The 13,230-nt window shown below is 37.3% G+C and overlaps 1 protein-coding gene across 1 annotated transcript in view; it reads left to right on the top strand.

The window, feature by feature from the left end:
- Positions 1-13,230, top strand: part of ERC2 (ELKS/RAB6-interacting/CAST family member 2) — a 548,821-nt gene that overhangs the window by 231,125 nt on the left and 304,466 nt on the right. The window contains exon 7 of the mRNA XM_081935890.1: positions 9,247-9,414. Within this exon, the coding sequence (XP_081792016.1) occupies positions 9,247-9,414 (168 nt within the window). The remainder of the gene's footprint in view (positions 1-9,246; positions 9,415-13,230) is intronic.

Below are 13,230 nucleotides of genomic sequence, written 5' to 3'. Positions count from 1 at the left end.
AATAAATGTTTCTGCATGTGGTTAAGTTCATTTTGGGATAGCTGTAGAATGTTATGGAAATGGAAAGATAGATTTCAAAGGAAGCACCAATGGAGATCTGTAATAATAATATTTGTAGTGTTCATTATTTAATGTGGTGTTTCTTTTCCACAAACCAAGAGAGCACAACTGAGAGCTTTTGTGGCTTCTTACAGTATTTTTTATTGAAATGGTTGCTTGTCAAGCTTTAGCACAACATATTATTTTCACATAAATTCTGATTGATGTACTTGTTCTGGAAGGCAGCATGTCATGAAGTTGATATTTTTGTCTTGATAGTTCACTAATGAAGATACATTTTTACTGTCACTCAAACACTCAATGTTTCAGGCATGCAATTGTTATACAAATTAAAAGACAAAATAATTTCCATTCAATTCTTCCAAAATACAAAAAAAAAAAATTAAATGATTTTTTCCCTCATAATTGCTATCCACCCAATAAACAAAAAATTCCCTGGGTTGGTTATGTTGCAATATATATGACTTAAAATGATCAAAAACAATGCTAATATATTATGTGATTGTTTACTACCTTTTAAGATGTGTTTGTGTATGATGGTTGGTGGAATTGTGATTGTGCCTACATATCCAAACTTACTGGCCAGAGATTTGGGCTTATTTTTCAGTAATAGGCAACCACTAGGAATCATAATGTACTATTATCTTATGAAGCATAACATAATTCATAATGAACTATTGTTGAGTTAGGCAAGATCAGAAAACATTAGGAATCTTGGTAGGTATTTTAATGTGGTCAGGGTATTGTAAAAGAATCTTGAAATCTGTCAAAGTTTTTTTTCTACTTCAACTTATACTTAATAGAGTCAAGGCAGGGTTGTTTTGAGGGTCTTTCACACATTTTCTACTTTTCCAGGAATCAAATAACTTTGCTGTAATGGCTTGGCATTTCCCTTCCCCTTTTCTGTGTCAAGCAAACATTCCATCAGAAATATGGCTTATCCACTTTCCATGTCTGAAATTGGAATCACAGCTCATGCCTGGTTTGTTTCCAAGACATGCCCAAGATATCTGCCATACGTTAAAGCTAAATTGCTCTGTGCTTTCTCAAATTAACTCTCTAGTCTGAGTTTGCTTGGTCTCAGAAATATGTCCCTTCCAACTTCTCTCTGAACAGCTATCAGTGTAAACACAGATGGACCTAGTGTCAAATCAGGGTGCAAAGAGGTACTGAAAGGGGCTACAGTTTGTCTATCTCCATTCAAATAATCACTTTCATAGAACATATAGTCACAGAGCTGGATGGAATCTTGGAAATCTTCGAGGTCAACCCACTGGTCAAGGCTGGAGATTTTATACCATCTCGGTCAAATGGTTGTCCAGTCTATTTTTTTAAACCTCCAGTGATGAAGCATCCACAAACTTTGTAAGACCACTGATTGATTGTTATATTGTCATATTTCTCCTTACTTCCAGGTTGCATTTCTCTTTAATAAGCTTCTATCGATTACTTCTTGTTCTACCCTCTGATGCTTTGGAAAATAAGTCTTCTCTATGGCCTCTTCTCTATGGCCGTCTTCTCTATGGCAGCCTCTCAAGTACTGGAAAACAGTTAATATGCCCCCCCCCCCCATTCCTTATTTTTGACATACCTAGCTCCATCAACCATCCATCATATGATTCAGACTCCAGACCCCTTATTATTTTTGTTGCTCTTTGCACATTTGTTGGGTCTTAGCATCTTTTTTGTATCACAGAGACCAGAATACTGTATGCAGTGCAGTATAAAGTAGTATTATCACTTCTTGTGATCTTGATATTATCCCCTCACTGCAGGTGTAAAGATGCAAATTATGTCTTATGCTCTTACTGTAGTGGTTTATATTTCTATCTTCATTCCACATAAATTAATGGACTCTTGGTGTATGGTGCTTGGTGATTGTGAAGCTGAGGCATTGTTGCCTAACTGCCATTTTTGACTGTTTCCTTTCTTAAACCTCATCCAGTGTGCAAGGAAAAGAACAGGGCTTTTTGTTTGGTTGATAACTTTACAAAACATCCTTTCCCATCCTTTGCTTATGCTTACAGATGATGAGGGAGTAATGAAGAGACAAGAAGGTGGTATGAATAAACAAGTCAGAAACTCTCCCTGGGGAAGCTCAAGTCTACATGGGGCTCCCCTTGAGATGCACCCGAAGACTGCAGTTGGTTCAGAATGCGGCCGCGCAGGCAGTTTCGGGAGTCGCCAGATACTCCCACGTAACACCTCTCCTGCGCGGGCTGCACTGGCTACCTGTAGCTTTTCGGGTGCGTTTCAAGGTGCTGAATATCATCTTCAAAGCGCTCCATGGCACAGGACCGAGTTACTTGCGGGATCGTATCCTGCCCCATACATCCCTTCGGCCGATCCGCTCACACAGAGAGGGACTCCTCCGGGTGCCGTCCAATAGGCTGTGCCAGCGGGCGACGCCCAGGGGAAGGGCCTTCTCTGTGATGGGCCCGACCCTCTGGAATGACCTTCCCCCTGATATTAGAACAACCACGGACCTCCGGTCCTTCCGCAAGAAGCTCAAAACCCACCTGTTTAATCTAGCTGGCTTGGCCTAACTCCAGCTCTCCCACCTCAGTCTGTATTTTTAAATTTTACGGGTTGGTCTTAAAGCTAAGTTTTTAATTTTTATAAATTTGTACAGGGGTTTAAAGTTTAATGCGGTTTTAATTATATTTATTGTTATCTGTATGGTTTTTAATTTGGTACCTGTACACCGCCCCGAGTCCCTTCGGGGAGAGGGGGCGGTCTAGAAATCAAATAAAAAAAAGTTTAGTTTTATCAATGAGATTATGCCTATTTTTGTTCTATAGATATAATTTAATAGGAAGAAAACACCGGGAGTCATCATCTTTCTGAATAGCCGTGTTTACTATTCTTTCTCAGTTTCTTTTAGCAGAAAAGGAAGTTTAAAGATTTCTTGAGTCATATCTCCTTAGATATACCTAAGAAGAGAGAAGGAAGGACTGGTTGGGTTGGTTGGAATAGTTGGTTCCTGCAGTTCTGGTACAGTGCCCAATGAATAGCAATAGCACTTAGACTTATATAGGACTTTACAGCCCTCTCTGACCCCAACAATCTGAGTCCTCATTTTACCTACCTCAGAAGGATGGAAGGCTGAGTCAATCTTGAGTCAGTGAGATTCGAACTGCCAAACTGATGGCAATCGGCAGTCACCAGAATTAGCCTGCAGTACTGCACTCTAACCCCAGCTCATTATCTGAGAAGCCATTGGCTGCTAGTACTTGATATGAGTATTGCAGTACCATGAATTGGGATAGCAGAAACAGTGGAAAACCAAATCAAAACTCTGAAACAAAGCTGGAGCCTCTTGGGTTATGTACACATGGTTAAACAAGATGAACACATTTGATCAACCAGCTAGTATGTCAGCTACTTTTAGGCATGAGGCTTTGTAGCCTATTTTGGCTTTTCCCAGTTCTCAGGGATTTATGGGGATTACTGTAGCTTCTTACACTTTCACTGTTGAAGGTTGGAGATTAGGAGTTGGAGAGACAAGGGAAAAGCTGTTTTCAGTATAACCAGTTTGGAAATTCTCCTGCATATGGGAATAGTAATAAAATAAAAGCCTATGAAAGCAAACAGTATGTGGCTTCTCCTTTAGATAGATTACAACATAGGCCTCAACTCAGTCAAAAGACAATATAGATTATTGTTAACTGACGCAGAATGACTCTGTTTTTATTGCTTAGAGAATCGACTTGGTAAGGGGCAACCATACTAAACTGAAAAATAGGGTAGTTTCCAAGATACAAAGATTTGTGAAATTATACATGAATAGTAATAATTGCATAAAGATGCAACATGAAACTGCATCTACATAGCTAACTGTAGAGCGTCTGTTCTTTTTCATAATCAACATGTTTTACAGTCTGGGTTGTGAGCACTTGCTCCAACATGCTCTGAAAACTAAATCTACTCAGATATGTGTTTGGATGCTGCAAATGATAGACTAAAAGTTGTATCGAGCAGGGTTCATGGAAAATCCAAGACTTCACTTCCAACTGTTTGCTGACCTCGCTTCCAGCAGTACCTTCATGCAGGGTTGGAATCGATCCTTCATGTTAAAGTCCTACAGTTTATTATAATATCTGTGTGACAGCTGGATGCTAAACTAACCTGTAACACTGGGAGCCCAGTGTTATTTTCTCTCTCCAAATCTTATGATTTCTGGCAGCCAAGCAATTAGCGTAAGTATGAAATTGAGGTTAGCGACTTGAGAATGGATCTCAAAGAGTCACTTCCAGCCCATCCCTCATCTCAACCCAATATATTTTCCAGGACTGTTGTGGGGAATAAAATAAGGAGAGATTCTCATGAATGCCATTTTCATCTTTGAAAAAAGAAAGAAAGAAATTTAAGCATAGCAATCTGCAAAAATTAAAATGGAAGATGGTTGCTAAGACCCTAGCTGCCAACTTCTACATTATTTACTATACACACAATGAAAATTAAGATAAATTTGTGGCATGTGTTAATGGGATTTTAAAGAAGAGATTCATTTGCAGGTCTGTATTGATGCCACGTGAAACCTAAGAGCAATTTGACTCATCAGCACCAAAACTGTTTCCTGAATGCCCTTTCCTTCTGTCTCTTTGTGGAGTGCAGCTGAATGTTTTGACAGCCTCTTTCATGATGATAGAATAGCAAAACATGAGTTCCAGGCAGTAGAATTTGCCTGAGGGGGAGACTGCCTTGAGTCCACCATCAACTCCTGCATACGTTTTACCTTTAGCTCAAAAATGGAGCTATTCAGATATTTTATATCTGGGGCAAATTTCACTAAGGACCATCAAATCTTATGCTGCCAGAATGAGATTAAGGTTAGTGCCCAAGAGTAAGGTCAGGTTTCCCCAAATCACCTGGTAAAATAGACTTAACATTATAGATGTATGCAAATATTGGATGGTCATCAAACAGAAAAGTAACTGAAGGGACAGAATCACCTCTCTGCATGCAAATCTTCTTAGACTTATGCATTATGGCATGTACAGATCCTACTTTTGGTCAATGAAAGTACAGTAGTTTGGTTCTTGGCATAATATTACTAGTTTGATGGGGTGGAGAAGGGGGCAATCACTTGTGTAGCTGCAATGTGGTAATGATACCATATATTAAGAGAGGGGCAGTTTTGGGATCAATCATTCAACTAGCGCTAGAATTTAGGATGAAAATAGGCAGTATATAATTTGGTTCCTTAAGTCAGATATGAAAAATCGTACAGCAAGTTTGCTGATGTAAAACAATAAAAGCATATGTTTGGGTTTCATGGGAAAAGAAAAAGACATTCCCTACAACAATATGAAACTTAATATGAGGTTAAACATTAGATAGTAATTGAAGAAATATAATTAGTTTTACACACACACACACACACACACACACACAATCTCTGGGGTGATCCCATTTCAGAGTGGAGGCACTGTAATACTGTACAGTAAGCACAATTTCTGGGTTCTGATAGTGTTTGACTGATGGGATCAACGCTTTGTGATAGAGAACTGACAGACAGAAACTATTGTAGAGGTGTGGTCCCTCAGCGAGGCAGAATCTCTGTCAAATGGGGCTTTGAAGGTAATAACCACCACCTTGAGTTGTAACCAGTGCAGTTTGTAAAGCCATGGAGTCACATAAGCCTATCAAGATGCTCCCAAAACCATTTGCATTGCTGTGTCCTGGACCAACGGTAGCTTCTGCAAGGTCTCCAAGGACGGCCTTGTGTTCAACACATTCCAGGTCTGGTCATGAAAGCTTATCAAAGCTTCATGAAAGTGAGGTGATCCTTTAAAATTTTGCACAGACATAGCAAGCATCAAAAAAAAAAAAAAAAAAATCCAGTTCTTCTGTGGAATTTTTCTCTCGCTTGAAGATGTGAATCAGTTTTCTTTTTAAAAAAAAGAAAATATCTGGTTTTTTTTAGTTTGAAATGGATTAGTAGTATTTACATCTACAGCAGTGGTGGGATTCAATTTTTTTTACTACTGGTTCTGTGGCTTTGTGGGCGTGGCAGGGGAAGGTTACTGTAAAATCCACATTTTTTCCCCACCCCACTAACCTGCTTTCCAGCTCCGTTCTCGTGTTCAGGGCAACAAAAGAAGATCAGCTGGGAGTCTGGGAGGTAGCATGGGCAGGGCCTGCCTATTTGCTGGGTCTCCGAACTACTCAAAATTTCCGCTACCGGTTCTCCAGAACCTCTCAGAACTAGCTGAATACCACCTATGATCTACAGCCCATCCCATCCCTGTGTGCTAAAAGTAAATGAATTGGCATTTAGTAAGTTTAACTCTAAATAAGGGGTTTAAGGAATCTTTAAAAAAAAAACGAGTGGAAGTATTTTAAATTTGTGTTTTATTTGCACTTTTTATAATTGATTGATTATTTTAAAATTTGTTTCTGAATACTGTAAATTTGTAACAATCATTTCATTGTATTGTAAAATAACACTGATTTACAAATGACCTACTTCCTTTTTGCTGTTGTTAAAAATACAAATGACATCTATAATTTTGTAGCAAGTATTTTAAAAAGTGAGATAAGTTCAGTGAAGTAAAAATGGTGTTGGAATATTTTATTAATATTTAAGAATTAATATACGTTATTGATTCCATATTAGCCCATTTGTAGCTGAAAATGAATTCAGCATTAGATTTTCTTCTTCTTTTTATGCTTAGCATCTTATTAAAGCTCCCCCCCCCTTTTTTACAAAGTGAAAATGTCATTTTCAGCTGTTCTTTAGTTTTTACGTTTCCTTCATCAGTGAAGAATTAAAAAAATGATGTAATGCTTGTTTAGCATATAGCTGATTTCCCTCCTGGAGATGGCTGGATACAGTTCAGGCAAAAAAGGTTTTGGTTGCTGGGAAAACCATTCTCTCTCCTGCTCTTTCTTTCCCCCCTTCTCCCTCTCACCCACCCCCCCACATTGCACAGAGTTGTATGAGAAATTATAGGCTGAGAGAATAACTAGCATTCCATGTCTCATTTGTACATGGAAATATATGTCTGCACACGCTAGACCACACACGAGTCTGCATATAGGCTAACTGTTCCCCAGTGATACTGCCTTACTTGTTGCTTCATATCTTTGTGGCAGAACTACTCTTAGTTTTATATTGCTTTAGGAAAGCAACTATGCAACAGGTCTTCAGTTCCTTTACATCTGGGAAATTAAGTAAGTAAAGGTTGGGCCAATTGTAGAGGTACATAAACTAGGAAATGGATTTCAAGTCCAGTTTATGTTGCGATTAGGGAAAAACCCAATTAAAAGTAGCCTTTTCACCCTACTATCTTCTTGAAAAAAATAATGCAAAGAAAAGTAATAAATAAAAATATCATCTAAGAGTTGAGTGCAACAATGGTAATGTAATAGTGAGTTTTATCAAAGAGTAGTAGCTTTAAACGTTGGTACAGATATAAAGATTAGATCTCACGTGTAAAAAATGCCTCCATAACAGCAATGTCAAACTTCATTAGAGAACCATTCATTTTTAAACCAATACTACAATTTAAAAATCTATATTTGTTTACAAAAATAAAATCTATTGTGTTCCTTGTTGAGCTGATTATTCTTGATGAGAGATTTACAATAGGTTGTAAATAACTTGAAATTACTTGAGAACAGCAGATGGGAAGAAACATTGCATTAAGACTACATTTTCCTTACTTTTGAATTAACAAGTTGTGTGATGCCAAACATTGTGGTTACTTGATTTATTATATTACGGCTTACTGTAATGTATAAACCAAAACATAAGCCAGTATGACTTATTCAAATCATGATTAAAGCAAACCATGATTCATGTGGTTGGTGAACCCAGCCCATTGTTGTTAGGCTTAAAGGAAGATTTGGGGGTGGGGGGGAGGCAGAGAACTTAATGAATGAAAAAAAATCCACCCTGAAGTATTTTTATGTTTTGGAGCTTCTCAGTTAAACCTCAAAAATGTTTCGAAATGTATTTACTCAAGTTTTTTAATTTTCTTTTTTTCTTTTTCCAATGATGGCATACTTCAAAAAGGATATAAGTGACTAATTTAGAATAGTTTATCTTCAATTTTTAGGGAAAAATATCAATTAAAGGCTTGCAATAGCTTTGAAAATATTTGGCTAGCCATTTTCAGTGGCAGTGTGTTCATGTTTTTAATTTATTGAGGAATACATTTTATCTTTCCTCTTGCAGTCTCACCTGTTTGCTTCTTGTTCATCACTTACGTCAATTTCATTTCATCATAATAACTATGGTATTTTTATGTCCTCTAAAGTCAATATTTTGGGCCTTCTTTCCCTGTTATAACAAAAATGAAGAAATGATTCTTACTCACATGTGATGATGTCCTTGTCAGGGACCTTTAATAATAACATGTCTAAATTCCATTCAACTCAGTAGATAACTTTTCCCTTGAGTACAGAGATGAACTGAGCCATTGCAGGAACAGGAAGGAACATGCATCTTGAGATCAAATAGATCATCCTAATTGGTCCCAAATTGATGTGCAAAAATAGATTTGGAAATATGTTTTTCCCCCAGAACAAGTTTAGCATTACAAAACTCAGTACAAAAAATTAGAATAAATCAGTTTTATTCACAGACTTTTCTCTCTGTACAATATGCTGTTCCCAAAATGAAGAAGATATAATTAATATAAATAGTATTACTGATCTGCTTTTTTGTGCCATAGAAGCATTGACTTGTTTATTAAAGCATTTAACCAAGCATGCGAAATTCATCTTACACAGTTATTATTTAGTAAAATATGACATAGTTGTAATTCAAATGATCCTTTAACGTTGCCCATTATTTCAAGATGGTTACAATAAATATGGATAAATGATCACATTGAGTTCAAAACTGGACATTTTAAAAATGTTGATAAGAGTTTTGATTCTATTGTCTCTAGATTTATACCAGATAATACAGGATTACAGAATACTTTGTTTCTCCATATCAACCATGGGTTAAAATTTCATTTTTGGAATGCTTAAAAAATGGTACTTCCCCAATTTTTTTGCAAAATTATCTTATTGGTTGTTTTTCCAGTTTGAAAATCTACAACCAATAGTTATCGCTTTTGTTTTCTGTGTGTTGTAAAATTACTACATATGTAAAATATGTTCAATGGCTTTACTCTTGTGATATTTTGTGATTATTCTATATATTTATATATTCATATTTTATTATAGGTTGATGCCTTGAGATTACGTTTAGAAGAAAAAGAAAGTTTTCTTAATAAAAAAACCAAACAACTGCAAGACCTCACAGAAGAAAAAGGAACTCTGGCTGGAGAAATTCGAGATATGAAGGACATGTTAGAAGTTAAAGAAAGAAAAATTAATGTTCTACAGAAAAAGGTATGTGTTATGACAAGGACCGTTACAATCGGACATCAGTAGAAATACACAAGACTGATCAGAGAGCAGCCAATGACTGCCTTTTCCTCTCTTTTTTGTTAAAAATCTTTGCTGACTCTTTTCTTTGCTCAGGAAATTTTTTAATACTTAAGGGTCATACACTCAAAAAGCAGGAAATTATATAGGAAATATAACATCTCTATATTCAGAAGCATCTTCCAATGGATTAGGTAATGCACCATCAATATCTTATTTTTTAAACAGCTTTCTTTGTTTCATATGTCTCACTTTCAAACATCTTATCCACATGTTAACAGAGGGATAGAATCAAGATCACATGAAGTGTTAGTACAATAGTGAGGTTAGAACACCAGAGAGCAAATGCTCACCACGTGGCATCATAAATACCATTCGTTGAATTTCTACGAGATCCCTGAATAGTAGCAATGACATTGAGGGAGATGTTATCAGCTGTTAAGGCTTACCGCTCAATCGCCATGCGGTTAATTGCAGCCACTGTGGGTCGGGATGTAGGATTGACCCCGATGAAGATAAATTAGTGACTGTGGAATGCGCCATGGAGGGGAGATCGACAGTGACACGAGGTCAGCAAAGCAAGGTCGGCGCGGCCAGTGGGGCGCCAGGAGTAAGTGTTCTGCCTCCTGTTCCAACATCCTTTGAACTACCCTCTGGATGAGAGGGAGTGGCGGAAATGCATATAGGAGGCCCCTGGGCTACTGGCACCTGAGAGCACCTGCCCCATCTGCACTGGGGTCCACAAACCTTGAATAGTAGCTGGGGACTTGGTTGCTGTCCACTGTTGCAAACAGGTCTAGGACTGGCAGGCTGAACTGTAGCGCGAGTAGATAGAAGAGGTCCGGGTGAACACTCCACTCCGCCTGATCTATTTTGGCTTGACAGTTTATAATGCTTTGGTAAGACAAAGATTATTAGAGAACTAGAGGGTCAAACCAAAGATGGTATTCAGCTGGTTCTCTCCAGTTCGTGTGAACTGATAGTGGTGGCTGCGGGAGGCTCCACCCACCCGCGCTGACATAAGGCGTGAGCACTGTGCATGCGCAGAAGGCGGTGCACCTGCGCAGACACAGTATATGCGCTCACATTTGCAAACCAGTAGGGAAGGTAAGTGAATCCCACCTTGAGCCTTATATGGCTCAAACATATAAGAACAGCTGTAGGAATTGTGTGTGTTTAGTTTAATGAAAAGAAGAATTATGGATGACATGATAGCAGTGTTCCAATATCTCAGGGGCTGCCACAAAGAAGACAGGTTCAATCTATTCTCCAAAGCACCTGAAGGTAGGACAAGAAGCAATAGATGGAAACTAATCAAGGAAAGCAGCAACCTAGAGCTAAGACATTGTGAGAACAAGTAATCAGTGGAATGACTACCCTCCAAAAGCTGTGCATGCTCCAACACTGGAGGTGTTTTGAAGAAACAAAATACTTTTGAAGAAAAGATTGGGCAACTATTGGTCTGAAATGGTATAGGAATAGGGTATAGAAGACTTCCATGGTCCCTTCCAACTCTGTTATTCTGTTACTCTGTTATCCCCTAGCTGATCTTGCTTGATCTTGAAGGTGTTAAGCAGGATTGGATTGGGTAAGACATTCTAGAATGGAAGGATATACTTGGAAGTTTGAAACAACCAACCATCATTCTCATTTTATTTCATGGAAAATAATTTAGATTTAAATTCAAGTGAAATTTCAGACCCCCTTTCATCAATTTTAGTTATGCAGAGCCAAAAGACATCTGTGGATTATTACTGGAGAATATTCACACCAACAGTCTTTAGTTTCTCAGGCTTCCCCATTTTCACTGACTTGAAAACATCAAGAAAGGTAAATTGCTATGGGTTTGCAACTGAGTTGCAGTTGCACTGAGACTGAGAAACTCAGACTGAGAAACAGGGACAGAATACTGAAGATCTATAGCAGAACACAACATAAACAATTAATAATTTAATACTTGAGTATAGTCATACAAATATTTCATCAGAAAATGACTGGGGAAAGTGGTGGATAATGTTTTTTTTTTCTAACATGCAGATTTCCTATTTTTATAATTCCATTTTGGCTACATAATCTAGTTAAAAATCAGTGGGCAAGTATACCTGCTAGTAAAAAGCAAATGATTATATATGTGTAGGATATTCTGTTTTGGTTGGGTCATACGTGATTTAGGTTCTTCTCACTTAAAAGAATTGAATGGTATGATGAGGAATGCTTTTTGCCCAGTTAATTAGATCTTATACTTGAATATCAATTTCTAATGAATAAATGCAGATTGAAATCAAATTTGTCTTGAAAGTAATTCCATGTAAATTCATGTATGTGTTTTATATTTTGTACTGGTAATACCTAATGCAATCTTTGGATTATATGTTTTAGAAGGAGATTAACACTAGGTTTCTAGAATAGATTTCATAATTGTAAGCACAAAATAATTCATGTTTTCGCTTGCAAGATCAAATAATTTTTTCTAAGTGTAAAGGTAAATAGTGCTATAAGGATTAAGGGATTCAGACCAGTTATTTCTGTTTAAATGCCTGGGTTATGGCTGTAGTTTTCTCTGTGGCCTTGAGGACTGCATGATTTATTTCCAACAGATGGTGTGATAAATTCATTCACAGATGATTTATCTGAGGAAAGTTTTAACCGAAACACTATCCTTTTCCCTTCCAATTGTTTAAGTAAATTCATATCATTATACTATAAAGAAAAAGTTCACTGTTTATTTTCCTTAGGTCTGGTGTGCTGCCTCCAAGTTAGGCACTGGGTTTTCCATTTAAACTGTCTTTTAAAAAATGGTCTTCTTATTAAGTTTATAAGCATAAACTAATTGTAGAGCATACCTTCCTTTTTTAAAGGCCTTTTCTATTTACTTTTACCTTTTTTCCAGGACCAGGTAAATTACTTCCTCTTGGTCCTTTCATGAACTGGCAAAGAAGTTTCCCTGTCTATTTAATGTTGACTCCAAATGCTTATATTGTACATGGATCCCTGTGGCTTACAATATCATTTTGGGAAGATTCTTAAAATGCTTTCTTGTTTTAACCTTTACTCAATTCCTGATGCACTTACACTCTAGTGATCTTTTTTTTTAAAATTTTTTTACCTAATCCAGTAAAAAGTTCTTATGTTTTTGCCATCACCCCTCCCTTCAGTGTAATTTTAATGCAGCAACATCACCTAAAAATCCAAAGACTAGAATGAAGACATATGAAGACTGAAAAAAATATAGGGAAACTTTGGGAGAGGTGGGTTTAATGTAACAACATATAACTAAAAGGTTCTTCGCATCCCCCTGAACTCTGTCTGCACCTCCCCAAGGGAACTACACTCCACAGTTTGGGAATCCTGTCCTAAACTATAGAACAACTGTAGAAGATATAGTGATCCTGGAAAAACACGAGTCTGTTTTAAGTAGTTGCAGAGAGATGCTATATTTATTCTTCTGTGAGTTGTGAAATACTTTTTGTCTTTAATCTGAAACACCTCACAATTATAGCAGATGTTCCTAACTTCTATTTTCTTAGGAAATAGATATAGCATAAAGGTGTACCTGCAGGTTTTCTTCTGCTAGTCGTAGCTAACTTTGGTGTGTGTGTGTGTATGTGTGTGTGTGTATGTGTGTGTGTGTGTGTGTGTGTATGTGTGTGTGTGTGCTTATATCTGTTTCCTTAAGCCATTGAGCACTGTCCAAAGACAATTCCAAGATCATGTAGCTAGCATGATATCACACCACAATGCAGAGCTTATGGCAGGGGTGTCAAAGTCATGTTGTCACTT

Source organism: Natrix helvetica, assembly GCF_964273705.1.
Source record: "Natrix helvetica genome assembly, chromosome: 1".
Taxonomy (NCBI): domain Eukaryota; kingdom Metazoa; phylum Chordata; class Lepidosauria; order Squamata; family Natricidae; genus Natrix; species Natrix helvetica.
Note: the sequence above shows the minus strand (reverse complement) of the source record. Positions and strands in the feature narration are given on the sequence as shown.